At 50.5% G+C, this 24439-nt stretch overlaps 2 protein-coding genes across 11 annotated transcripts in view; both read right to left on the bottom strand.

Moving 5' to 3' along the window:
* MRC2 (mannose receptor C type 2) overlaps positions 1–4162 on the bottom strand; it is a 52008-nt gene extending 47846 nt beyond the window's left edge. For both annotated transcript variants that reach the window (XM_047833402.1, XM_047833403.1), the window contains exon 1: positions 3802–4162. In XM_047833402.1, the coding sequence (XP_047689358.1) occupies positions 3802–3928 (127 nt within the window). In that variant the 5' untranslated portion in view covers positions 3929–4162. The remainder of the gene's footprint in view (positions 1–3801) is intronic.
* Positions 4163–13914: 9752 nt separating this feature from the next.
* TLK2 (tousled like kinase 2) overlaps positions 13915–24439 on the bottom strand; it is a 116842-nt gene continuing 106317 nt past the window's right edge. For all 9 annotated transcript variants that reach the window (XM_047832609.1, XM_047832610.1, XM_047832612.1 and 6 more), the window contains 3 exons: positions 21990–22101; positions 19962–20069; positions 13915–16646 (listed from right to left, as the gene is read on the bottom strand). In XM_047832609.1, the coding sequence (XP_047688565.1) occupies positions 16473–16646; positions 19962–20069; positions 21990–22101 (394 nt within the window). In that variant the 3' untranslated portion in view covers positions 13915–16472. The remainder of the gene's footprint in view (positions 16647–19961; positions 20070–21989; positions 22102–24439) is intronic.

Below are 24439 nucleotides of genomic sequence, written 5' to 3'. Positions count from 1 at the left end.
TTGGGAAGCTGGGGTGCAGGGCGGGGGGAGGAGGGCTGGCTCCTCCTCCATCAGACCTCTTCCGTCACTCGCTTATGGAGGCCTCCCCAGAGGGGGCATCTCAGATATCCTGAGGACGCTGAGCAGGTCTCAGTCCCTGTGTCTTGGGCCCAGTGGGACTGGGGGAGAGACAAGCCCCCTGACACAGCCAAGGTATAAATAAACACAGGGTTGCCCGCTCTACCGTCTTCCTAGGGTTCCTCTCAGGACAGACTCATCGAGAGGATGTTCTAGAGGGCTTAGAGCTAGTGGGGAAAAACCCACCCAGCAGAATTTTCCAGCCTTTCCTAACACATACCACATAATTCGGAGACGCAGCATGTTCTGGTACTGAAGTGTTCAGGCTCAGCAGCCACACCTGAGTTCGCATCTTGCTTTTACCACCTTCTAGGCTGTGGCGGTGTGCTCTCGAGCACATGACTTAACATCTCGCATCTGCTGACTGCCGGTGGTGGTGACGCCCTCCCAGGGTTGTGAGATACAAGAGCAGTTGCCTATAAAGCCCTGGGCGAGGCGCCCGGCCCACGAATAATGGTAGCCATCGCTGTTACCACCTCATCCCTCCGCAGGGTGCAACAGGGCTTAAATTAGCGGTGAATCCAAACGCATACTCTTCTGAGAATTTCATGGCACTTCTGAAATCATCTCATCGGCCCAAATCCCTGTACCATGCAAGCATCAGAAAGGGAAGATTTCTCTAATGTGCACTGATGGGGACAAAGACCTGGGCTTCCTCCTCCCCTGCCTGCACCCTTGCCTTGTCCAGGTGAGCCTGAGGCGGAGGGCCAGCTCCCCAGCATCAACTGCGGCTCAAGCCAGGCGCCACCCCGGCCCTGGCAGCCCACAGAAGGCAAGCGGGGTGGAGCAGGGAAGATTGGGTTTTGGGGGGCTGGCGGGTAATAAGGAGGCTCTGAACTCTGTGACTCACCAGGAGCGGTGCAAGCTATTTGTCTGGCTGACTGGCAGCAGCAGGGATACCTGCCTGCCTCTCAGAAGGAACGTCTCCCTCCCTGTTCTCTAGACAGTGGTCTGTCCCCACAGGAAGACCTCCCAAGGTCTCTTCACCCTTCAACCTGGGTACCTGATCCCCGGGACCCCAGCAACCCTCTTTCCAATCCGCATCCCATTCCTCCTCTGTTCAGAAACCCCAAGGGGTCCCTGGGATTCCCCACCCCCACCAGCAAGTGGTTCCCCCATTTTAGCCTCCCAGCCACCTGGCCGGCTTCCCCTTTCAAGCCTCTCCTCCACCCAACTCACCAACTCTACACCCCAGCCTAGCAAGCTTCCACATCATTCCCAGACAGCTAGCCCACCTTCCGGGTCTCCCTCTCGGCTCCCGTCCCTGCCGCTGCAAAGCCTGGTCCCACAGAGAGCCCTGGGGACCCTTTGCCCCACTCAGTTTCTCCTGCCTCCAACAAAACTTGCTCTGAGGATGCGTCTTACACTCTTCTGTACCTTCCACTCCCCCCCCCCCCCCCCCCCCCCCGCCAAGTATCTGGTTCAGCCTTGAGCAGTGAATGCTACAAAAAAAAAAAAAAACAAACCCGCACCAACCCTGCAATTAACAAAGAGGTCTTCCAGCCACACTGTGTGGGGCACTCCACGGAGCTGGAGAAGAGACGGGTTCTGCCATCACATACCCACAAAGGCACTGCCAAACTGCTGCCTCGCTGCCCCCAAGGGGCGCTGTGGTGCCCCATACTCTCACCCCACAGGGCTCCCCTGCTGGTGGTCAGACAGCCACTCGCAGACAACCCCCACCCCCCAGGGTTAAGTTCCGCCCCAGCACACTGGCCTGCCAAGCCCAATCCATCCCCCCCAAGCATTTCCTGGACCATTAGGATCCTGATGGCGGTAAACTGTTCCCACCCGTGGCTACCAAATTCATCAGGTACAGGGGCATGAGGAAGGACTGCGGCCTAGAGGAGCGGCATTCCGGCCGAGGGAACAATGATGTGCAGGGATAGCACTGGTAACAACTTCTTCCCGTCACTCCACTGCCGCTGTGGGGACCCGTCCCCCCACCGCCACCTCCCTGCCCACACTTAAGCTTCGTGTGGGGGTGTTCAATGCGATGCCACTGGGAAGGGCCCCTCTGAGGCTGTGGGGGCTACACGTCCTGAGACGCAGTCCGAGGGAGGGCAAGAAGAGGGGGGACGGCAAGGCAGAGGGGACCCTCTCCCCCTCCCTGATGGGGCCTCTCCCCAGGCATTTCCAGCTCCCTCTGTCAAAAGCTCCATGAGGGAAAAGGCCGAGTCAGCATCTAGGCCACCACTCTCCCAGGGCCTGACTTTCAAATGTGCTCTTGGGCTGTTGGAAGGGCCATCCTCCTCCACCCCTCCCACCCTGCCTCTTCGGGGATCCTTCACAGAGGAGCAAGACACAGGCAGGAGGGCAGGGAGGCAGGGGACAGCGGGGGGTAGGGAGATGCTGCCTGGTTTGCATCTAACATTCAATTCCAGGTGGGTGTGGAGTTCAGTGGTGGGGGGTGGGGTGTCTACATGGCATGAATGTGGGTCACTCCAAACCCCATCGCTCCCATCCACACAATCCGGACAGCACAATCGGGCAAATACGGGTCTTGGTCCTCTACGTCACACTGCCCAGGCCAAGCAAGCAAGCAAGCATCGGCCATGGCTAGAGAACCCAGACCCTCCGGGGGGCTGTTTGGGTTTTGCGCAAAACTGCAAACACTGCACTACTGTCCCCTTCCACTGACCCCCATCCGCAAATTAAACATAAAGCAAGATGAAGCTGGGCCCAGCACTGGGGCTGCAGTAACTACACTCCCAGGAGGTTCCAGCTTTGACTCCTGCACCGCCCCCCCCCCACCTCCGGAAGTAGATCTTTCCCTTTAGTTCTCAGATTCTTGGTGAGGGGTCTGTCTGTCCCCACACATCACTGTCACCCTTTGAAAGAGCAGCAGAAAGAAAAGGCACAAGTTCGGTTTTTTGTTTTGTTGGTTGGTTGGATTTTTGCATCTTTAGCAGCTTTTTTGGGGCCCAAGGTCTGTCTACTCTGGAGGGGTGCCAGTTTGGTCAGAGCCACCCACACACCACCACCACACACACACACACACACACACACACACACAGTGCCCAGCTTGTCGCTGCATCCTGGGGGCACAAAAGTGCACCACAGTGTTTCCTTCAAACAGTGAGGTTGCCACATGCCACAAGCTGTCCTTGAAAAACAAGTGTGGAAAAGAAAATATAAACGCCCCCGAGATGCCAGGAAGGGCAAAGGAGCCCTTACGAATAATTCGAAAACAATAATAACGTATGAGTCCTGGGGCAAAGCAAGGAGACTGGCCTGGAGGGAGCCTCTGGTTTCCCCGGACGCGCCCTGCAGGTCTCCGGGCCCAGGGCAGGGCCGGCGCCGGGTGGTCCGGGAGGGCGGGCGCGGGGGTCCTCCCGGAGCCCGCCCTCTTCCTCCGAGGCAGCTCGAGACCCCCGAGCTCCCCTCCCCCGCCGCCTGCCACATCTGGTTCCACTCAGGTCCTCCCCCACCTCCCGGCGTGCTCCTCCTCCCCTCTCCTCCCCACCCCGCTTTCAGAAAAGCGGAGACGATTTTTAAAAACCCAGTCACACACACACACACACACACACACACGCACGCACGCACGCACGCACACGCACACACGAACACGCACATCTGGGAGAAAAAAAAAAAGGAGGGAAAAGTCGAGAGCGGCCCGCTCCCCGGCGCCCCCCCCCTCCCCCGGCCCGGCCCCCAAAGTTGGCCAAGTTGGCAGCGCCTTACCCGGGAGGGCGGCGGCGGCGGCGTCCCCGGGGGCGCCGGGGTGGCCGAGGTGCAGACCCCCGAAGAGCAGGACGCAGCGCAGCAGGTGACGAGACCAGGGTGCGGGGCCCGGCCGGCGGGGCCCCATGCCCGCGGCGCTGGGGGACGCGGGGACCGAGGGCGCACGGGCGCGGCGCGCGGTGGCAGCGCGGGCGCTGGGCTGTGACGACCGCCCGCGAGGGGCTCGCGTCTTCCTCGGGTCGGGACGAAGTGATGCCTCTCGGGGAGAAGAGGGGAGGAGGAGGGAAGGAGGCTGGCCCGGAGCGGGGGTGGGGGGGGCGGGGAGGGAGGGCGGAGGGAGGAGCGCAGAACCCGGAGGAGGGTTTGAGGGGTAGAGGGGAAGGGAAGCGGGCAGCGTGGGATGGGAAGGGGAGGAGGCGCCGGCGGGCGCGGGGCCGGGGCCCGGGCCGCAGAGAGAGCGCCAAGGGGGAAAGAAAGGGGAAGCGGAGAGGAGGATCCGCGGGGTCGAGGAGGACCCCGGCGGGCGCTCTTTCTCTCGTTCTCCGTCGCCCTCCCTCTCCCCGCCTCGCCTTCCCTCTCTTCTCAGTCCGGGCTTGGAGCCCCAGACGCTGCGTCACAGCTCCCCGGCTGGCGCGGGCGGGGAAGCGACTGCAAAAGTTTCCGCAAACTTCACGGCGTGGCGGGACCTGGGCTGCGAGGCTCGGTGGGGCGGGGGCGCGCGGCCGACCCAGGCGGCCAAAGCCCGGCCGCGGGCGCCCCCTCTATCCCGCCTTTCTGCGGACGTCTGCTCTGGCGAGCATCCGCTACCTCCACGCCTAGGAGGACCCCTGGTCGGGTCTGGGGGGAAAGGGGCGGAGCCCAGGGCTCGGCCACCAGGGGGAAGATTGGGGGAGGGGGAGGCAGGGCCCCCGGCAGTGTGCGGAGCGCAAACACTTGCACGTCGTTTTAGCATTTACGCGACCCCTGGGTCAGCGTCCTTGGCGCAAAGGGGTGCAGTGCTTTTGCTGGTTGGGGTTGCATCCAGAAACCCAGAGAAAAATCTGTCCACTGAAGACAGACGTCCTCACACTTACCAGCAACCATACTGCTGGCCGGTCGCAGAGGGCCGAATGGAAATTTCATAAAAGGAAAGACAATCCACAGTTATTCCGTATTATGCAACAGGTCACCGCAGTGCAGAGCACTGGATTGGGAGTCAGGATGTTGGAGTCTAGCCCCAACTCTACCTCTGATTCCCTGAGCAACTCTGGAAAGTCGTTTGGGATCTCTGGGCTCAAAGGAGGACTGAGGCATTCAGAGACCCTAAATGCAAAGGAGATTCACGTTCTCCCACCACGAGTAATCCAATAAAAACACTAGGAAACTGTAATATAAATTTTATTGTTTCCTGGGCTGTCCACCTCAGTGCTATTTTTGGAAATAGGGAACTCAGCTTTTTTTTTTTTTTTCTTCTTTTTAACTACCTTCAGTAAATCTTCCCCTCCCCATCTCTGCAGTAAGAATACGGGCCAGAGATGCTCATTTAACTCTGTCTCTGCTGGGCTGAGATTCTTGGCAAATGTCAGTCCAGAGGCTGCAGGGCCCCAAAGTGAGCACCCGTGTGAAATCGCCTACAGTCCCCTGGAAAAGATTCCCACAATCCATACTTTGGCCCTAAAAAAATGGTTAGCCACCAGGCCAGGGGAGCCCCTGGCACTGCACAGCTGGCTTGGGGAAGTCTGACAGAACCAAGTGCCTTCTGGGACACATCTTCGTGATGTGGCATGTCCCAGGACCCCAGTGCTCTGCGGGTGACTGGCCATGCTGGGGCTGCCTCAAAGATCATCCTCTTGGCCTCCCCTGTTCACAGTCCTTTTATCTACAAGGGGTTGACGACTGGCCAGCTTTAACTAAGCTGCTCTTTTTCTGTCTTGAGAGGCCAGATCACAGGATGCTTTTTCTCGAAGTCATCTTACAGGCTGCTGACTTATCTTTGGATGTGCTGGCCGCAGTCCTTACCAAGGGGTCCCCTTTCTTCTGAAGGGGAACTCAGGCAGGGTACCCGAGGAGCCCTCCAGGTTCTGGAATAGGGCCGGTTCGACATTCCCCACCATTCCTGCCACCAGCAGGGCAGAAGCCAACTACCTGACCTCACCAGTCAATCACGTGGGTCCAAAAGGCCCACTACTTGCCTGCACAGGACACAGAGTCCCCAGCACACAGGAGATGCTCTCTCATTTCTTCATTCACCCACTTCATGACCACTGATTGCTAGCCCTGTGCTAGCTGCTGGGGGAACAAAGATCAGCCAACGGTCGTAGCCCTAGAAGAGTTTTGTTTAGTGGGGAAAATAGACCCAATTTTTGACATCCTCCAGGCAGAGAAGACGGCAGGCAGCTCGGGGGCTGAGGAGCACAAGTGCATTGCGCTCGCGGGGACAGATGTCTGGCCAAGTCTCTGAAGCCCTATTCTAGTCTCTGCCGAGCGTGAGACTTCCTGCTCCAGTGTGTCAGGGTTACATGCTGTATTCTGCTGACTGTCTGGGCCCACATCTGCGGCCACCATCTGTCTTAGATCTTGAACTCGGAGGGCAGAGAGCTGGGCCATGTCTGGGCAGTTCTCTTTGGAAAATCCGGCCGGTCCCCCACTGCTTCAAGATCCTGCACACCATCAGTTGATAACAGAACATGGTCACGGTCTGCAGGAGTGGTGGGTGTCCTGAGAGGCCTAAGGCTTTCAATGGGACCCTTTACTAGCACCCAGGCCCTCCTCTACTTCCAAAGAAGGGCCAGTGTCCTCTGTGCCTACAGCCTCCTCACCATTCCTGTTAAAGCTCAGCTGAACAGCCATTTATTACTATGTGTCAGGCATGAGGCTAGGTGCTGGGACTTTAGTGAGGTCTGTGACCTGGTCTAGGAGAGTTCTACCGGGATGATATCTACTATGATGCCATCGATACTGAGAAATGGCTCTCCTTCAGAAACAGCCAGCAGTAGGCACTGTGGGTTTGTGGATTTCAGCAAAACCAGTTCAGTGAGTACAGAGAGCAGACTCTGGAGTCAGAAAGACCCCAGTTCGAATTCTGACTCTCTCCCTTACCAGCCTTGCGGCATTCAGTGTTACTGAAGCTCTGAGTTCATGATTCCTATTATAAATGAGGCAACAATTCTTACCTTGTTCTGACAATTAAACGTGACGTATAAAGGGATGGCACAGCCCCGGATAAAGATGTTCAGGGAATGTTCGTCCCCTCCCTGCTTCCCACCTTCGCCATTTGAACATCAGGGTGTCTCCTTACTCCTTATCCCTCACCCTGCCTGCCTCTCCAGCCACCCATCAACCCCACTGTCCATGAGAGCTGCACCGGGCAGTTTTATCAGGATTGCAACACTGGGGGCTTTCCTTTGGCTGAGAGAATACAACCTCCCCTCCCTGTCTGAACATCTCATATTAAATTGTATACAAAACTGGTGTTCTGGAGTGTAACTGTGGTCAATGCCCACCACGGCTGGCTAACGAATGCATGCCCATAAATCACCAAGCACGGAGCAATGGGATGAGTCCGGGCCTGGGGGCTACCGCTGAATTGGAATGCCAGCTGTCAGTTCTCACCACGTTTCCCTGAGCAAAGTCACTTCCCTTCTGAGCCTTGGAGCCCTTGGATGTGCACTTCTTGGCATCATTACTCACTGTGCTTCAGGCTCCTCTCGCATTAGTCTCCTCTTCCCTGGTTCTGGAGCTCAGCAGCCTCTCCAGCCAGAGGGTGCCCGGGGGATGCAGACCTCTGGACACCCCCAGCAGGAGGATGTAAAGAAAGATGCAGTCGGTCCTTACCTGGAGAAGAGGGTGTGAACCCAAAGGGGCAGCCATGATTTTCTTCACCCCCGACCTTTCCAAGCCAGGGGAGAAGTCTGGCCAAGCAAGGGGCTGGCTTATGCCATTCCCACCCTCTCTTTCCTCTCCCCATTCTTCCTACAACTCAAACTCCTGGGTCTCCACTCAGACAAACCACCCTTTGAGTCCATGCGGCTACTACCCCCTCGTCCGCAGCACTGAGGATCTCAGAAAGGACTAGGCTATAAAGGGAAGAAAGGCAGCAGATTGGGATTCAGACAGACCCAAGTTTCAAAGTTTGGCTCCCCCTCTTCTAGGTTGTACGACCTTGGGACAGTTAACCTAAAGGAAGTATTTCTCCCATAGCAACATTACTGAGGAATCTTACCCACTCTCTCTTGACTAGTCTACCCTATAATGACCACAGATACAAGCTGAGAAAAACTCTGCCCACTTTACCTTCTGTTGGAGAACACCCCCCCACCCCGCCACCCCTACTCCCTGGAGGGCTGCTGAGTTTGTATCCATTGGCTTTCAGCCCAAGGCCTGTATTAGAAGATGGTTCCTTTAAAGGGATCCAAACCCTAGGGGTAGGAGATGATCACTTCACAACCCCTCCAAGGAGGCAAGCCGTGCAGACTCCCTCCCCAGGAGATGTGGACCCCCAGTTGAACGAGTCCCCATGGCAGGCCTTCAGAAGTCGTCAGGGCCTTGGAGTTAAGTTCAGAGCAGGTGGGCCAAGCAGAGCCCAGGTCGCAGGCTGCAGCAGAGGCCACAAATCCATCGTCTCCAGGATCCTCACTGGCTCCTGTCTCTATTTGGAAGGCTTTAGCAGGTCAGGAGCAAGCTGGCCAGTGGGGGTTCAGAGAGGAGCAGAGCTTGGCCTGAGGTGCCAAAGTGGGGATGGCAGAGCTGAGCTGAAGAACCAGCTGCAGTTGGATGGGACGTAGTTTCCAGAACCCTCTACGGCCCTACCCAGCTGGTACCAGGGCTTAGGGGAAGAAAAATGCCACATCATCCTGTCTGCTCTCAGGGGCCTCTCCCAACCTGGAGCTGCAGCTCCTCTGAGCCTGTCCTTGCACCGAGGGTAGGGCTGAGACAGGAGTTGAGGCCCACCCTGGTCCACAGCACTGGCTAGGCTGGCCGCTTCTGCACCTGCCTCTTCAGGAGGTCATCTGACGCGGTTCCCTGGTCCTTGCCTCCCTCTGCCCAACTCAGGGAGGACAGGCAGGAGGTTTACTCTAGTCTCAGTACTTGACCTTCCGAAGCAAGGCTGGGCCCAGTCTTAGCCAACAGCCTCCTGGGACTCTTGCAGATTCTGGCCTGGAGGCAAAACATGCAGGAGGTGGTTTTGCAGACACAGAACCTCCCCTGACCCATCCTAGACCCTTGCTGGAATAGAGCCCCTGACGAGAACAGGAGCCAGGCAGCTGCATCCAGCTGGCCCACCATCCCACCCCAGCTCTGAGAGGCTAGCCAGACCTTCCAGAGTCCCGAGTGACACAGCAGTAAGTGGACCTGTCGGGGCCCCAGCAGGTGGTAACCAACATTTAAAAAAAAGAAAACAGTAAATATCAGAGTATATTGCATGTTGAGCTAAATTCTGTTCTGTGAAATATGTATTGGGTTGAGATGTTAAGTGCTTTTTACTGTGGGTCCATCAAATTTTTTAAAAATATTGGGGGGTGGGGGGGCGCCTGGGTGACTCAGTCAGTTAAGTGGCCAACTTCTGCCCAGGTCATGATCTCACAGTTTGTGAGTTTGAGCCCCGTGTCGAGCTCTGTGCTGACAGCCTGGAGCCTGCTTTGGATTCTGTATCTCCCTCTCTCTGACTCTCTCTCTCTCAAAAATAAACATTAAAAAACATTTTTTTTTAATTTTTAAATATTTGGGGCACCTGGCTGGCTCAGTCAGTGGAACATGCAACTCTCTTGATCTCAGGGTTGTGGGTTTGAGTCCCATGTTAGGCACAGAGTGTAATTTTTTTTTTTTTTAATATTGCTGTTGAGGACCTGGAACCAGCTACTTCAGCTCCCTGGCTGGCCCTGCCCAGTTCCTATCTGCTCACTCCCTGACCGGCCCCAACTTCCTCCTCTGTCTCCTATCTGAGGTCCCCCCCCCCCCACCACTGGTACAGTCCTGGGCCCCTAACTACTTCATCCTTCTAAGCAGTCCCTAGGCTTACCGAGGGCTCAGTTCTCCTGGTGCCAAATGAGCACATACACATAGCAAGGCAAGAGTTCAGGGAAAGGTGTATAAGGTGATGTGAGAGTCCAGACACGGGCAGGCTGGCCGCAGGTGATGCCAGAGCCAAATTTTCAGAGAGGTCAGACAGCCAAGGCAGGTGAACAGCATTTGCAAAGGCCTGGAGGTATGTGGGAGTATTGGTGGGGGGGGGGGGGGGGGGGGGGAGTTGGAGGGGCAAACGTGCTATATGGGAAGAGCACAGAAAGTGTGAAGGACCCTTTGCAACAACACCCACCCCTTCTCATTCTCTTAAATTCTGCCAGGTTTCAGAGCCCCCATCTCAGCTTCATGTTCCCACTCCTCAGGGACCCCATCTTGCTCTTAAAGAATTTACTGGCTCCCATCTTTATTGCATTTAGCTTCTAAATTATAACCTTCCTTAAAGCAGGAGCTGAGTCTGATGTACCTTTTTACCTCCCACAGAGCTTAACCCAGCATATTATAAACTGTTTCGAGTAGATGCTGGAAGCTTATAGCACTGGCAACTGTAGCTCAGAATGTGAGCACTGGGCCTGCACACGCAACAAGTTTAGAGTTGTGACCTGAGTCTAGTCCACACTCCGGGCTCTCCTGTTGGTTCTGGATACGGTTGTGTCTAGCTAATGTGGGACGAGGAGCAGGGTTAGCATTAACATTGTGAACAGTGTTCTGAAAAGAGTCTGTGGGTATAAAGACGGAAAGAGTTCTTTAAGAGTCTGTAGGTATAAGGACTCCTAAAATAAATTTGTAGGGAAGGCCTTCTTGTTCATGCTTCCCAGTGGCATGCCCTCCCTTTTCTCAGGGCATGGAGCCAGGCTGAAGGGCTCAGGTCTGGCTCTAGAACAGGTTCCTTTTAGAACAGGCCAAGGCCTTCACTGGGGGAGCTTCTACATCCTGCAAACCTCTCTCTAGGGGCCCCTGTGACATAGAGCTGGCATCTAGCAACACCCTTTGACTTTTACCTTTTCAGTTGCCGAAAACAACACATCTCCCACTCCAAGCCTGACAGCAACTTGGGAGGTGCCAAGGCAGAGGGGGCCATTACTGCCGGTCCATTAGGACACCGAGGGACAGGAAGACAGCAGTTGGCCAGGGCTGGGGTGTGGGGCAGGATTTTCTATTTCCTCATCTATAGATGACATGATCAGAATACGCAGGAACCTGAAGAACACATGTTCTGTGAAGCCATGCCCCCAGCTTCCCCACCTCAGTTCAGTTCTGGCCTAGGACTATAGAGAGCTGGTGCTCAGGCCAGCTGGGCCTCCAGCTAGACTTCTAAGACTGGCCATGAGGGAGTGTGGGAGAGTGGAACCCTAGGTTAGGGCAAGATAGCTTCCAGCTGGGAACCGAGGTACAGCCTTCACCCACAGCGGTCTGCCCAAGGATGGCACTCAGAGACTCCACCTCCCCGCCCAAATTTTCAGGCTTGTAGTCCCTCCCCATTCAATCCTGCTCGACCTACTACCAGTCACCAAATCTCTGAGACTCCGTTTCCTCATCTGCAAAATCAGCGAGATACTCCTACCTTGTCTACCCCTGGGCTGTGAAGCAACACAGCTGAAACTTCCCTACACGGCACAAGTGCTAGAGCCCCTTCCCCTTGCTGATACTGCCCACTGCGCCCCACAGCTGCAGGTGCCTGGAGGCTGCTAAGGGCAAAGGTTACCCTCCTTCTCCAGCCAGGCACTTCCCTCCAGACAGGGAGGCCCGAACCCACAGGCCCGAGGTGGGTGGGGCCGAGTCAGCCTGCCAGCTGCTGTCTGACCCCTTGCTACCCACAGTGGGGGTCTCCTGTCCAGTGCCACACACACACCCTTTTGCTGACTCCAGCCTGTCTCGGGCCCCTGCTGAGCAACCCCAGCACAATGGGTCTCTTGTATTTCCTGCCCCTACCAGGTCCCACTACTTCCCTCTGGCAGGTTCCCCCAACCCACCCGCAGAGCCCCGAAGCACCCAGAGTCCCTAACCACTCTCTCCTTAACCCTCTTCTCCCTGCAAACTCTCTGCTTCCTCCACCCTCACTCCATCCAAAAAGCTGCAGTCCCAGGCTCTCCTCACTCCTGATCCAGAGTGCCGGGCTGGATTCATGGGCCCATCCAGGTCTGACCCAGGTCGCAGCTCTTTCCTGCAGCCCTGGACCCCACGGGTAAAGGAAAAAAATGTTAAGTTAATTCACGATAAAGTACCGGTGAGTTGTTATATGTTTTAAGAGAAGACCAAGGATGAGAAGCTTTGCCCAAAGGAGTGAATGATTCCTGAATAGTATGTTAGGTACCAAGGCACCAGTATAAGAGATGTGTTGTCTGGTCACTCCTGGGGCTCCCCATAACGGAGTATATATGCATGAACATATAGAACAGCCCAGAGCAGGAGATAGATTTTCATCTCTAACACAGAAAATAAAACAGTCATCTCTGTCTTCCAGCCGGGTGAGTTTTAGACAAAGCCTGACAGCCACCCTCTCCAACTGCCCCATCCTTGTTGCTGCAGCTGATAGGAAGTCAGGAGGACTTGTGACCCTCAGTGCTCCAGCCATCTGGGAGGCAGACTGGGGGCGGGGAAGTGCTGAGAATGTGAATATCTAACAGGTTTCAGGTGATGCGGATGCTGCCGGCCTGGGAACCACACTGGCCTCTTAGCCATTCCTCCCAGATTCAGCCAGAGCAGTCTTGGACCCAGGGTAATAAGAGACTGTTGAACCTATAAAGGTTTGCAAGGAATCTCAAGCCTAAGGTGTGCATCACTTACCCAAGGCAAAAGGACCTCCTGACCACCTGGCAAGTAGAAAGGCTCTGACTCTTCACCAGCAAACCTGGGGGTTTCAGTCTCAGCAATCTTACTCACTGATCTTGTGATCCGTCTGTAAACCACATTTTTTACTCCCCTCTTGCGTGCCAAGTGCTTTACATACCCTATTTCTATTCTTGACAACCATGCAAGGAGCTATCCCTGAAGCTTACAGAGGTAGGATCTGAACCAGACCTACTTGTAAAGCCCACAATCTTAACTTCTAGGTGATTCTGCCTTAAGAAATAAAAAGAGAACAGCTAATTTTAGGAAGCAGAGATTTTCCATACCTCAACTAGTGTGTGTACCACGTCTCTCCCCCACTTACCCCGGGGCTGATTTTAATTACAGACTGAGCTAGCTTGGGCAAGTAGAATGATGAGTAAGTGGGAGGGGGGAGGGGTAGAGATTCTCAGAAAGCAGAACTCCCCAAGGTGGGTCAGGCTAGTTGTAAGTGTCGCCTTCTTAGAAGCGAGGAGCTGGACCTGAAGATTCTTCTAGCTCTAGCATTCTAGGAGATGACTGTGTTTAAAGAGAGTTTTTTTTCTTTTTTTAATTTTTTTTTTTTCAACGTTTATTTATTTCTGGGACAGAGAGAGACAGAGCATGAACGGGGGAGGGGCAGAGAGAGAGGGAGACACAGAATCGGAAACAGGCTCCAGGCTCTGAGCCATCAGCCCAGAGCCCGACGCGGGGCTCGAACTCACGGACCGCGAGATCGTGACCTGGCTCAAGTCGAACGCTTAACCGACTGCACCACCCAGGCGCCCCAAGAGAGTTTTTTTTCTAAATGAGGAAACCAAGAGCTCCTTGACTGCTCATCTTCTCACCTGGAGGAAAACCTGTCCTCACAGCACTGGGGGAAAGGCAAGAGGATAGCAGGTATGTGTGGGTCGGCCACACAAGTGGGGTACATACCGCTCTCAGCAGCAAGTCTCCATGTAAAGCTGCCCATCTCCTGATGGTTAAGTTGGAGCCCGATTCATTCCCATCAGAGCCCTGTATCCCTTCCCTTCCTGGGCCCAGAGCCTTCACCCCTGGGTTGCAAGCCGATGGCTGTGGGCTTTCCCTATCCTGTTCACTGCTGTATCCCCACCAACAAGCATTAGTTGCTGGCACACTGGAGGTACGAAAGGTGTTCTACGAATTGACACATGGCCATCATGCCTGCGATGTCCACTGGGACTCGGTCAGCTGCAGGACTCCCCTACCTACCCGCCCCCTAAATGCTAAGAGCCCTGTTTGAAGCTAAGAACTAGAGCAAAATCAAGAGGCTGGGAGATTCACTTCTTGAAACTTATTTTAATATCCTCCCCACCCCACCCCCCAAGTTGGGAAAGTCCAAAACAGTCTGACTGGATTTAATTACAAATTAATACACATTTTTTTTTGTCATTGTTTAAAGTAAATCAGTTGTGGCAATAAGGGATCATCCTTGAAAAAAGTGAAACCCATATTAACAAAATATGTCATGGAAGAACCCCACTTCGTGATTTCACTGGCTACTTAAAAGTCTAGAAAAAGTCAGCGTTCCACATGTTCTCCGGGGCTAGTCCATGCAGTGGAAAGAGGCCTTGCCCAGACTCAAGCGAGCCCCGTCAGCTCCAACCAGGCCCCAGACCCGAGGGAAGCGAGGAGACAGGGCAAGGGGAGAAAAGACAGATGGACAGATAAAGTCCTGAAGCTTCACTTCTAACCAAGCACATGGGGATAAGGCGGCGGGAAGTTAGAGGGACGGCTCAAAGAAGCGGCATTCTTTCAACCTTAAGAAAAAAAAGGTCTCGCAAGATCACTGCACAAGGAAGAGAACATAATAATGCTGAGTAAGTCTCGCCTCCTCCGTCTCTTCACATATGCAGACACCATCCTCTCAGGGTTTTCAGGGTCGTGCTCAACCCGATACCCTGTAGGGACTCTCTGCTTAACAGCTTGAAAGTAATGGTTAAAAAAAGGTACTACACAAACACACACAGACATAGATCATGTGTACAACCCGTGCATAGACACTTGCGATGATAAAATGGAAAGCTGGGGGCACCGAGGACTCCTGGACCGACTTCCTTCCGTTCAGAGTTCCGCAGACCGTATCTACCCACAAACATCTCTCCAACTGGGATTACCCCCTCTTCCCCTAAGATCTCCCGGTACTGGGGAGACTGGGGCAGAGCAGGTCCACAAAACCAACAAAGGTCCCAGCGCAAGTGTCACCAGTGACATTTTTCACACGTGAAAGACAGACTACAGTTATCTGAGAGCTCTCTGCCCTTCCTGACTGCCCTCCCCCTGCCCAGGGAACTCGCATGCCTGAATGCTGCATCTTTAAATATTTCTGGCTGAGCCCTCTTGCCACATATGTCAGTAACATTCCAAGCTGGCTACCACATGCTCAGGCTCTGGCCTCCTCCCCTCCCTACTGTCGAGTGCTGTGCTGTTTCAAGGGCACGTGGGGCCGCACATCTCCCGTTTCAGCTCTGTCTTCAGCTGATCACACATCTCAGAAACGACCGAATGTAAAAAAACAAAACAAAACAAAACAAAAAAACAAGAGCTCCAAAAGAATGTTCATATTCAAAATGCCTATCTCCCTGCAATTATTTTTTTAATTCCACTTGATCAATCTATTAAGGTGAGTTAGACAAAGCGTGTGTGCACATGCACACACAGACACACACATCAGCGCACACCCACAAAATTTAGAGGCTTGGAGGTTGTTTCCTGCCAAAAGATCTAACAGAGGAAAGCTTATGAGCTGATCAAGTTTTAATATCGTGGTTAACAAGAAAGTTACACCATTTAGCAAGCACACAGAGACCGCAGGTAGGACCTCCTGATCCCTGGAGCATTTGGCTCCCTGGCCCATTTTCTGCCTACCTCTGGAACAGTTTTTTGATAGTTACTACATTCAGAGAATTCAAGAGGACTGCATGGACAGATGAACCTTTATTTAAAAAAATAGCACTTCAAATAAATTAAAAGGGACAACCGTCAAGTGTTCAAATTGTGAAGAAATAGTTGAAAACCTAGAGACTCCAAGCTGCGGGCTTCTAACCTCGTTCTTTGTCCAATGGCAAAGCCCCACACATCTCAGTCCTGCCACTCGACGTTTTCCCTACTGAGATGAGGGAAGCAATTGCAAACAGGAGACCAGACGGAGGAGAAAGCTGCATCTGACTGGAATGAACATTGCCACGTACTTGCTAATACGGGTTTCACTTTATGACCAAATGTATTCTTTCAAAAATAAAAAAGGGGGGAGGGAAGCTGCATGTTTTTAAAAACTGAAATTATTTAGGGATAAAACACTAACTCTAGTGCCTTTAACGGGCAATAGCAACTTTTTTTCCTCCGAAGTCAAACACCATCCCCAGCTGAGCCTTTGTGCTACAAGCTTTTCAGGAGATGTTACCTAAACTTTATTAAAAGAAAAGAACAAGTTTAAATATAGACACTGGACTAGCCCAGTCTGTATTTTCAAGTCCACATTCTTCATCTGAAGCACTGCATCAGGGACCCCCCTGAGTCTGCATGTTTTCAAGTTCACAGTACATGGAACCAGTTTTTCTTTTTCATTTTTTCCTCACTCAGAGCAGCCACACGTAGTGGCCGTTGACGCCGGAACCTCGGGCGGGGCCTTTTCCTACGAGGCCTGGCCAGAGCTGCCCAAGGCTTCTCCTCAATGAGAATCGATGCTGTCATGCTCTATGGATGGGAAAAAAGCAAGAAAATAAAAGCACCTGGTACAGGTTTCATGAGATCCATTCGGATTCGCTATGTTCCAAACCCGCTGCTGAATGCCATTTGTCCACTCTGTGTGTGCTGAACAGTCTGCAGCCTAGGAGTGGGTCTCAATTCGAAGAACTGTTATTGGACGCCCCCGAGGTCGATGCAATAGCAGCTCCAGCAGGGCTACTCGTGGAGACCGACTTTCGGATGTGAGGCAGCAAGTAGGGGTCACAGGCCAGCTGCTGGACATCGATGCGGTCCTCCTTTCGGTAGGCCAAGCATCGTCGAATAAACGCCTGAAAGGAAAGTTTCTTGAAGAAGCCTGAGGCAGATAATCCTGCTGCTCCCAGAGGGAACCCTGAGGCTCTGTGGCAGCTGCCAGGGCCCAGGCCCAGAGCAAACACCCTCTATAAAGAGAAGGGGCTCGGGGCCTTTCCCAGAAATCATGCCTGGAGAGGACCAGGCAAGGAGACACACGGGCAGCAGCACCTCTCTGTGACCACGGGCTCCTTCCCTGACAGAGGCACCTGAGCCATTCCTGAGTGGGAATGGGGCATGACCTGGCCTCTAGAGACCTCTGCCCCCAAAGCACAAAGACCAACGCAAAAATCTCTCTGCCTTGGACGGTTTACACAGGCACATCTAACCTAATGGTCCTGCGTGTACAAATCACGGCCTCATGTGAACTCGCCACATCCTGAGGAAGTAAAAATTGTAATGACAAACCACCGCCACGTGCAGGGTGAGGAGACCAACACTAACACTACAACGTGTCACAGATTGGTAAATGCTTGCCTTGTGTATCACATTCTTCCCTAAAAGGTGATCAAGCAAATGATGAGGCACACACCTAAGTACTAAAGAAAACCTGAATAGGACTTGTTTCCCCAAGAGCTCTGCAGACAGAGAATCATGCTATGAGTGGGGTTTCATTCAGAATCCTAATTTAGTGGCGCCTGGGTGGCTCGGTTGGGCATCGACTCTTGATTTCAGCTCAGGTCATGATCTTGTGGTTCCTGAGTTCAAGCCCCACATCAGCCTCCATGCTCTCTTTCTCCTTCTCTCTGCGCTGCCGCCCCCCCCGACCCCCCCCCCCCCGCCCCGCCGCCGCTTATCTGCACCAGCTCATTCTCTCAGAATAAACTTTAAAAAAAAAAAAAAAAAGAATCCTAATTTACTACCAACAGGGAAGCTTCCTTTGTGCTAGGTATGAAGGGCTACACAGGATCAGTTTCTATAATTTGTATCACAGAGGCCCTTAAACAGATGGTTTATCTTTTCCTATTTTTTAACCAGACCATTTTAATCGAAGTCTCGTAATGCAATTATTTTAAATACAGGAATTGGACTTTTAAAAATCTAAAATGTCATTATCACCCAAAGATCATACTTTACATTCAGGTGATCATAATGTCCCAATGTAGAGTCCATCGAGGGTAACAAATGTCTCATTCTGGTGCACAATGCTGACAGTGAGGGAAGTTGTGCATGTGTGGGGACAGAAGTACATGGGAATTCTCTACTTTCTGCTCAGTGTTGCTATGAATCTAAAACTGCTTTAAAAAATAAAGTCTAGGGGCGCCTGGGTGGCGTAGTCAGTTAAGCGTCCGACTTCAGCCAGGTCACGATCTCGCGGTCCGTGAGTTCGGGCCCCGCGTCGGACTCTGGGCTGATGGCTCAGAGCCTGGAGCCTGTTTCCGATTCTGTGTCTCCCTCTCTCTCTGCCCCTCCCCCGTCCATGCTCTGTCTCTCTCTGTCCCAAAAATAAATAAACGTTGAAAAAAAATAAAATAAAATAAAAAATAAAAAATAAAAAATAAAGTCTAACAAAGTCTATTTAAAAAAAAATCCAGGAACGCCTGGGTGGCTCAGTCGGTTAAGCATCCGACTCTTGATCTCAGCTCAGGTCTTGATCTCAGGGTCGTTGAGTTCAAGCCCGGTGTTGGGCTTGGCACTGGGTGTGGAGCCTACTAAAAAAAAAAAAAAACAACCTAAAACACGAAATGTATTATTTTTTTCCCATGTTTAATTAATAAAACACGTAAGTATAACAACAATCCTGGTTTTCCAAAATAAAAAACACCTGTAGGTAGCTGCCTGATTAAAGTATTTGGAAGATAAAAATGCATTCACAGAAATAAACTTAATAATCCTTGGCCTTTAAGAACGACCCTTCTTAGTGAGATATGTGACACGGTAACTTGAGTTAAATGGGTTACTTTGGGTTGGATACAATACTGGTCAAACTCCCACCTTGAACTTTCTTTCTACACAGCCTCCAGGGCAGGCTTTTGAAACAGCCATCAGATCACACGGCTGCCTTGAGTAAAACCTTCCTATGCTTCCCATCTCTCCCATCTCGGTCTACCATCTGCCCTGCAGCCTCTGCCCTGCCTACCACACTCTCCTCTGTTCCTCCTGCATCCTCTGCCCTGCCTACCATACTCCCCTCTGTTCTGCCTGTTCTATGGATCTGCTGAGCTTGTCCTCACATCTGAGCTTCGTGCGCTTCTCTGCCTAAAATATTCTTCTCCCCGGGCACCTGGGTGGCTCAGTCGGTTAAGCGACCCACTCTTGATTCTGGCTCAGGGCATGATCTCACAATTCGTGGAACTGAGCCCGAGCTGGGACTGTGCACTGACAGCATGGAGCCTGCTTGGGATTCTCTCTCCCTGTCTCTGCACCTCTCCTGCTCGCACTCGTGTGCTCTCTCTCAAAAATAAACAAACTTAGGGGTGCCTAGGTGGCTCAGTCGGTTGAGCGTCTGACTCTTGGCTTCAGCTCAGGTCATGATCTCAGGGTTCATGAGTTCGAGTCCTGCGTGGGGCTCTCTGCTGACAGCATGGAGCCTGCCTGGCATTCTCTCTCTCCCTCTCTCTCTGCCCCTCCTTTGCTCTGTCTCTCAAAATAAATAAACTTAAAAAAAAAAAATCTTCTCCCAAATCTACACAGGGCTCCCACCATCACATTATTCAAGACTGCTCAAAAACATCACTTCCTGGGGCGCCTGGGTGGCGCAGTCGGTTAAGCGTCCGACTTCAGCCAGGTCACGATCTCGCGGTCCGTGAGTTCGAGCCCCGCGTCGGGCTCTGGGCTGATGGCTCAGAGCCTGGAGCCTGTTTCCGATTCTGTGTCTCCCTCTCTCTCTGCCCCTCCCCCGTTCATGCTCTGTCTCTCTCTGTCCCAAAAATAAATAAACGTTGAAAAAAAAATTTAAAAAAAAAAATAAAAAAAAAAAAAACATCACTTCCTGCTCCCACACCCCTGTACCCTCCCTTTCTTTTTCTTCATAATCTCTATCACCATCTGAGATGGAACCGTTGTTAGTTACTGTTCATCTCACCTGGTGGAACAGAACCTCCTAGCAGGCAGGGAACTTGTCTGTACTTCATTGCTACACACTCACCGTTCCCTCTCTATGACTTAGTACAGTGTCTAGTACTCGACAGGCACTCGGTAAGTATCTGTTGTAGGAGAGCGGGTGAAGAGGGTAAGGGTTTGAAAAAATACACATTTAGAAGGGGGAGAAGGCTTTTAATGACTCTTGAATTTTGTACTGATAATCCAGAAAACAGCAGTTGTTTCCTGCTGACCAGTAGGTCAAAACTTACCTTTGCTTCAGGTGTTACTACTGGCTTTGGCGGGAACTGCACTTCAGTAGCTTTAAGAATAGTATTTTCTTGTAGAATGTCTTGCTGGGACTGGTTGTGGCCAAAAGGCTATCAGATAAAAACGAAACAAACAAAGGTGGGCCTGTGGTTAAAATTAAAGAGAACACAATTCAAAACCATAGTGAAGGGAAAGGAGAAGATCTGCTTTGATGAGAACTGCTAGAAAGAACTTCGGAGATGGTCTCCTCGCTCTCTTTTTATAGGTAAGGGGTGGAAAGGGTCAGAGCTTAAGTACTAACAAGCTCACGGTCCAGCACAGAGGTTAAGGCAGGGCTGGCACTGGAAGCAGCGTCTGCTACAGGATAATACCTCTGTTGAGGTTTGCTGACAACAAAAACCATCCTAGGAGGAACCAGCAACCTCTTCTGCCCTGAGTGACAACTGTAGGCTTAAGTAGTACACATGTGTGCCACTGGCAGACCCAAGACCCAGATAAAAACAGATGGAAAAGGAAGTAAACAGGAGACGGAATAAGAACAGGCGCGTGGAATAAAAGCTGGGGTTACTTAGCGGCTTCATCTGTGCCCCAAGGTGCCATTTTCTAATAGCCTTAAAATACAAGTTCAAGTTTAGTGTCATCTCTACAATGTTTCTACTAAGAGATCACAATTCTTTCTACATAACCTCTACCAACATTATCAGCAGTACTTCCTCATTATCAGAGAGTATAAATAATAATTAACTCCTACTTGGGATGCCTGACTGGCTCAGTCAGTGGAGCACCCAACTCTTGATGTTGGGCCCATGAGTTCGAGCCCAACGTTGGGTGTAGAGGTTACTTAAAAATAAAACCTAATAATAATAATAATAATAATAATAATAATGATGATAATAATAATATAATTAACCATTACTGGCTCTGAAGTTTCCCCATATTACAAAGGGTAAGATACAGAAACAAAGACCAAGGGGCGCCTGGGTGGCTCTGTCAGTTAAGCATCCAACTTCAGCTCAGGTCATAATCTCATGGCTTGTGAGTTCGAGCCCCAGGTCAGGCTCTGTGCTGATAGTTCAGAGCCTGAAGCCTGCTTCAGATTCTGTGTCTCCCTCTCTCTCGGCCCCTCCCCCACTCACACTCTGTCTCTCTCTCTCTCTCTCTCTCAAAAATAAATTAAAAAAAAAAGAAAAGAAAAGAAAAGAAGAGAAAAGAAAAGAAAGAAACAAAGACCAAGGAGAAGTTAAAGAGGAAGCTGAAATCTAAATTAAGAGCTTGGTCTAGGGATTGTAACAAAAGTATTAAGAGTCCAGGGGAGTCGCAGAACCCCCAAATGGCTTATACTCACAACCTACACTGTTGGAACCACCTACAAATTTTGATTATTTATAACACACTGACAGCAAAAATACGGCTATATGTGCCCTGTATCCTAGTATGTATATTTACCCTAAGGGAGCATTCTCATAAGGAAAACATAAATGTGAACAATTCATTAGGTACAGTTCACTACCTAGGTTATTAGGTGTCCAAATGACCTATCACCTTGATCCAGAGGTAACAGATGGTGAATATTTTCTAACACTACATCTCCCCAGTACAGAAGATAGAAACCACGCTTTTATTAATAATAGCTTTAACTACTGGGGTAGTTGGGAATGAAGACCCCTGTAGATTTTCCAAGTTCCAGTCCATGGGACCCTGAAGAATGCCTCCTGGGACAACTGTATATTTGAAATAAACCAGGTCATATAATTCCTTATACATATTATCAGAATCAAAACCGATCCTGGATCTAATTGAAAACGGTAAAAATGTATGTTTTTCAATAGCCCAGTGAAATTCATTAGGTACTCTGTTGAAAAGTTCTGCTTATGCATAAAGCTGTTATTGTTGTCTGTGTTTTCCTCAAACCACATCCAAAAGTTCTGTATAACCAAACGATTAATTCCAAGAGAATAATGGACACCATGCCAGTGCATACATATGCCACCCAAGCCAGGTATCAAGCCACCACATCCGACCTTCCTTACCTTCCTTCCATAAAGACACTGGTAAAAGATCACACCCACTGACCAGACATCAACTTTATTTGAGATCTTTGGTGGCTCTTTCCCAACCACAAAACACTCTGGTGGTAAATACCTGGGACAAAAGGAAAATAAAATGACTGTATAAATCTAGGATATATACAAAAAGGCAAAGTAGAAGACCTTGTGGGAAATAAAAATATCTCAATTTTAACTGAAATTTAGACGAAAAAGCGACTTGGGCCTTGCTGGGGAAAGTCTGTGAGAAAACACTGTAACTTAAGGAGGAAGCATGTCCTAAAAGCCTTAAAATACATTTCTCAGTTCACCGAGAGAGGCAAATATTCTCCCCCTGGCCCCTGTTTCACCCACCACAGCATCTTTTCCCAGGGTTGCGCCTAATAGGAGTGTCATTCAACAAGTTCCAAAAAGGAGGGGGAACACAAAAGAAGTGCATTCCCTTTTATAAGAGCTGCAGCAACAAACATCAAAACAGAACTTGAAGTGGTGTGGGTTTGCTTTCATGTTGGCTGAGAAAGAGGACTGTCTCTAAAATAACTATGTTAGAAGTCCAAAGGAGGGGGGGGGGGGTGTGCCTGGGTGGCTCAGTCTGTTGAGCGTCCAACTTTGGCTCAGGTTATGATCTTGCAGTTCATGGGTTCGAGCCCCGCATAAGGTTCTCTGCTGTCAGCACAGAGCCCGCTTTGGATCCTCTGCCCCCTCTCTCTTTGCCTCTCCCCTGCTTGCACACACGCTCTCACTCTAAAATAAACAAACATTTAAAAAAATAATAAAAGTCCAAATGAATTCAGAACCCAGTATTAATCTCTGAGGGGAGGGGCTGTCTGCCTTCATAAGGTAGCTCTCTTTGTAAAATCTGGACTGGGAATAACTACAATATATAATAAATGGTGATACTACAGTCCAAGTTATCAAAGGGTATTTTGTGTTGCCCACTTGAAGGGTGATCAAGGGGCTTCCTGAGGGCTTCCTGAAGACTAACAAATAGGGGAGAAAAAGCCCACCAAACTAGTAGTTAGCACAACTCAATCCTCATCTGAATTCTTCCCTCCCCACCCACTCCTGGCTTGGAAAAAGACTGGCTGCACAGCCAACCACACCAAATTGTATGGTGTGGAAGGTAAGTGCCTCTTGGCATTTAGGAAACCAAACAAATACGCTTCCACTCACTGCCTGGGGTCTTAGCCATGGCACAGCTGGAAGGCAGCATTCTGAAGATAACAGATCGATTTCTGCAGATTTCATGCTGGCAAAATCAATTCTGTGAAAAATTCTTTATTTTAGACCCTGCTGTGCTTCCGGTATAAAAATCTAAACTTACAACTCGAAGGGGGCCACAAGAGCTGAGAGGAAGAAAATGTTCCATGATGGGCTTTTTTCTTTTCTTTTAAAAAAGTTTAGTCTTATGTTCTTGTTTCTTATTTATTTATTTTTAACAGACATTTGGGGATGATTAAGACCACTGACCTACGTTATTACTTCACAATGAAAACTGTTAGCCAAAACACACACTGAACTCATGAAGTGGGGAAAAAAGCAAAGTAACAAGAATATAGAAAAAAGAATAAAAAGAACAGCTCTTCCAAATGTCACTAAAACCTCCCTGAACCTGACTTTTCACGGTTCTTGATTCTTTAACATACATAATTTAAATATGATCTTGCATAAACAACAAATAGAACCTTGGTTCCAAAATGATCATTTTAATGTATTTATAACTCTTGTGGAGGTGGTAGAGAAGGACAGAAGTTGTTGAATTTGTCCAAATGATGAGTAATAATTTAGCCAAATATTCTCAGTACAAAAGACATTGATTAAAAAAAAAAAAAAAAAAGACGTTGACTGCCACTTGACAGTATCGGTCTGGAAAAGTCACTTTCTAGGTCTCAGTTTCCCCATGTATAAATGAAGAAATAAACTAGTTCTTCACCCAAATAATACTGACAATAATAAGCACTCTAATTCCCTATCAAGGACTTCGGGAGAGAGTAGAGGACGGTTCTATGATATTGCACGAAATTATGTTTAAAAACATAATTGATTATTCTGTCACAATAAAATCATCCTACAGAAACAGGATTCTCAGGGCCTAATCTATAGGTCATTTATTTATAAGTAGTATTGAGGGCACCTGGCTGGCTCAGTCAGTGGAGCATTCGCTGATCTCACGATTATGAGTTCAAGCCCCCATGCTGGGTATAGAGATTACTTAAGAATAAAATATTTTTTAAAAAAAGTAGTATTCAATGTAGAAGAATTCTACCAAACACTGCAACTACCAAAATACTGCAAACCGTTGCCTAGAATTTGTTATGTCTTCCCACTCTGTTTGTATCGATCCTCTAGGACCTAAGAGGATGACATATGAGGAGTGTGATTATGACAATGCTTAGCACTACCAATATGGAGATTTTTTAAACCTTCAGAGGAAC

The sequence above is a fragment of the Prionailurus viverrinus genome, chromosome E1, assembly GCF_022837055.1.
Source record: "Prionailurus viverrinus isolate Anna chromosome E1, UM_Priviv_1.0, whole genome shotgun sequence".
Lineage (NCBI taxonomy): Eukaryota > Metazoa > Chordata > Mammalia > Carnivora > Felidae > Prionailurus > Prionailurus viverrinus.
The sequence above is the reverse complement of the archived record's forward strand: the minus strand, read 5'-3'. Positions and strand labels throughout refer to the sequence as shown.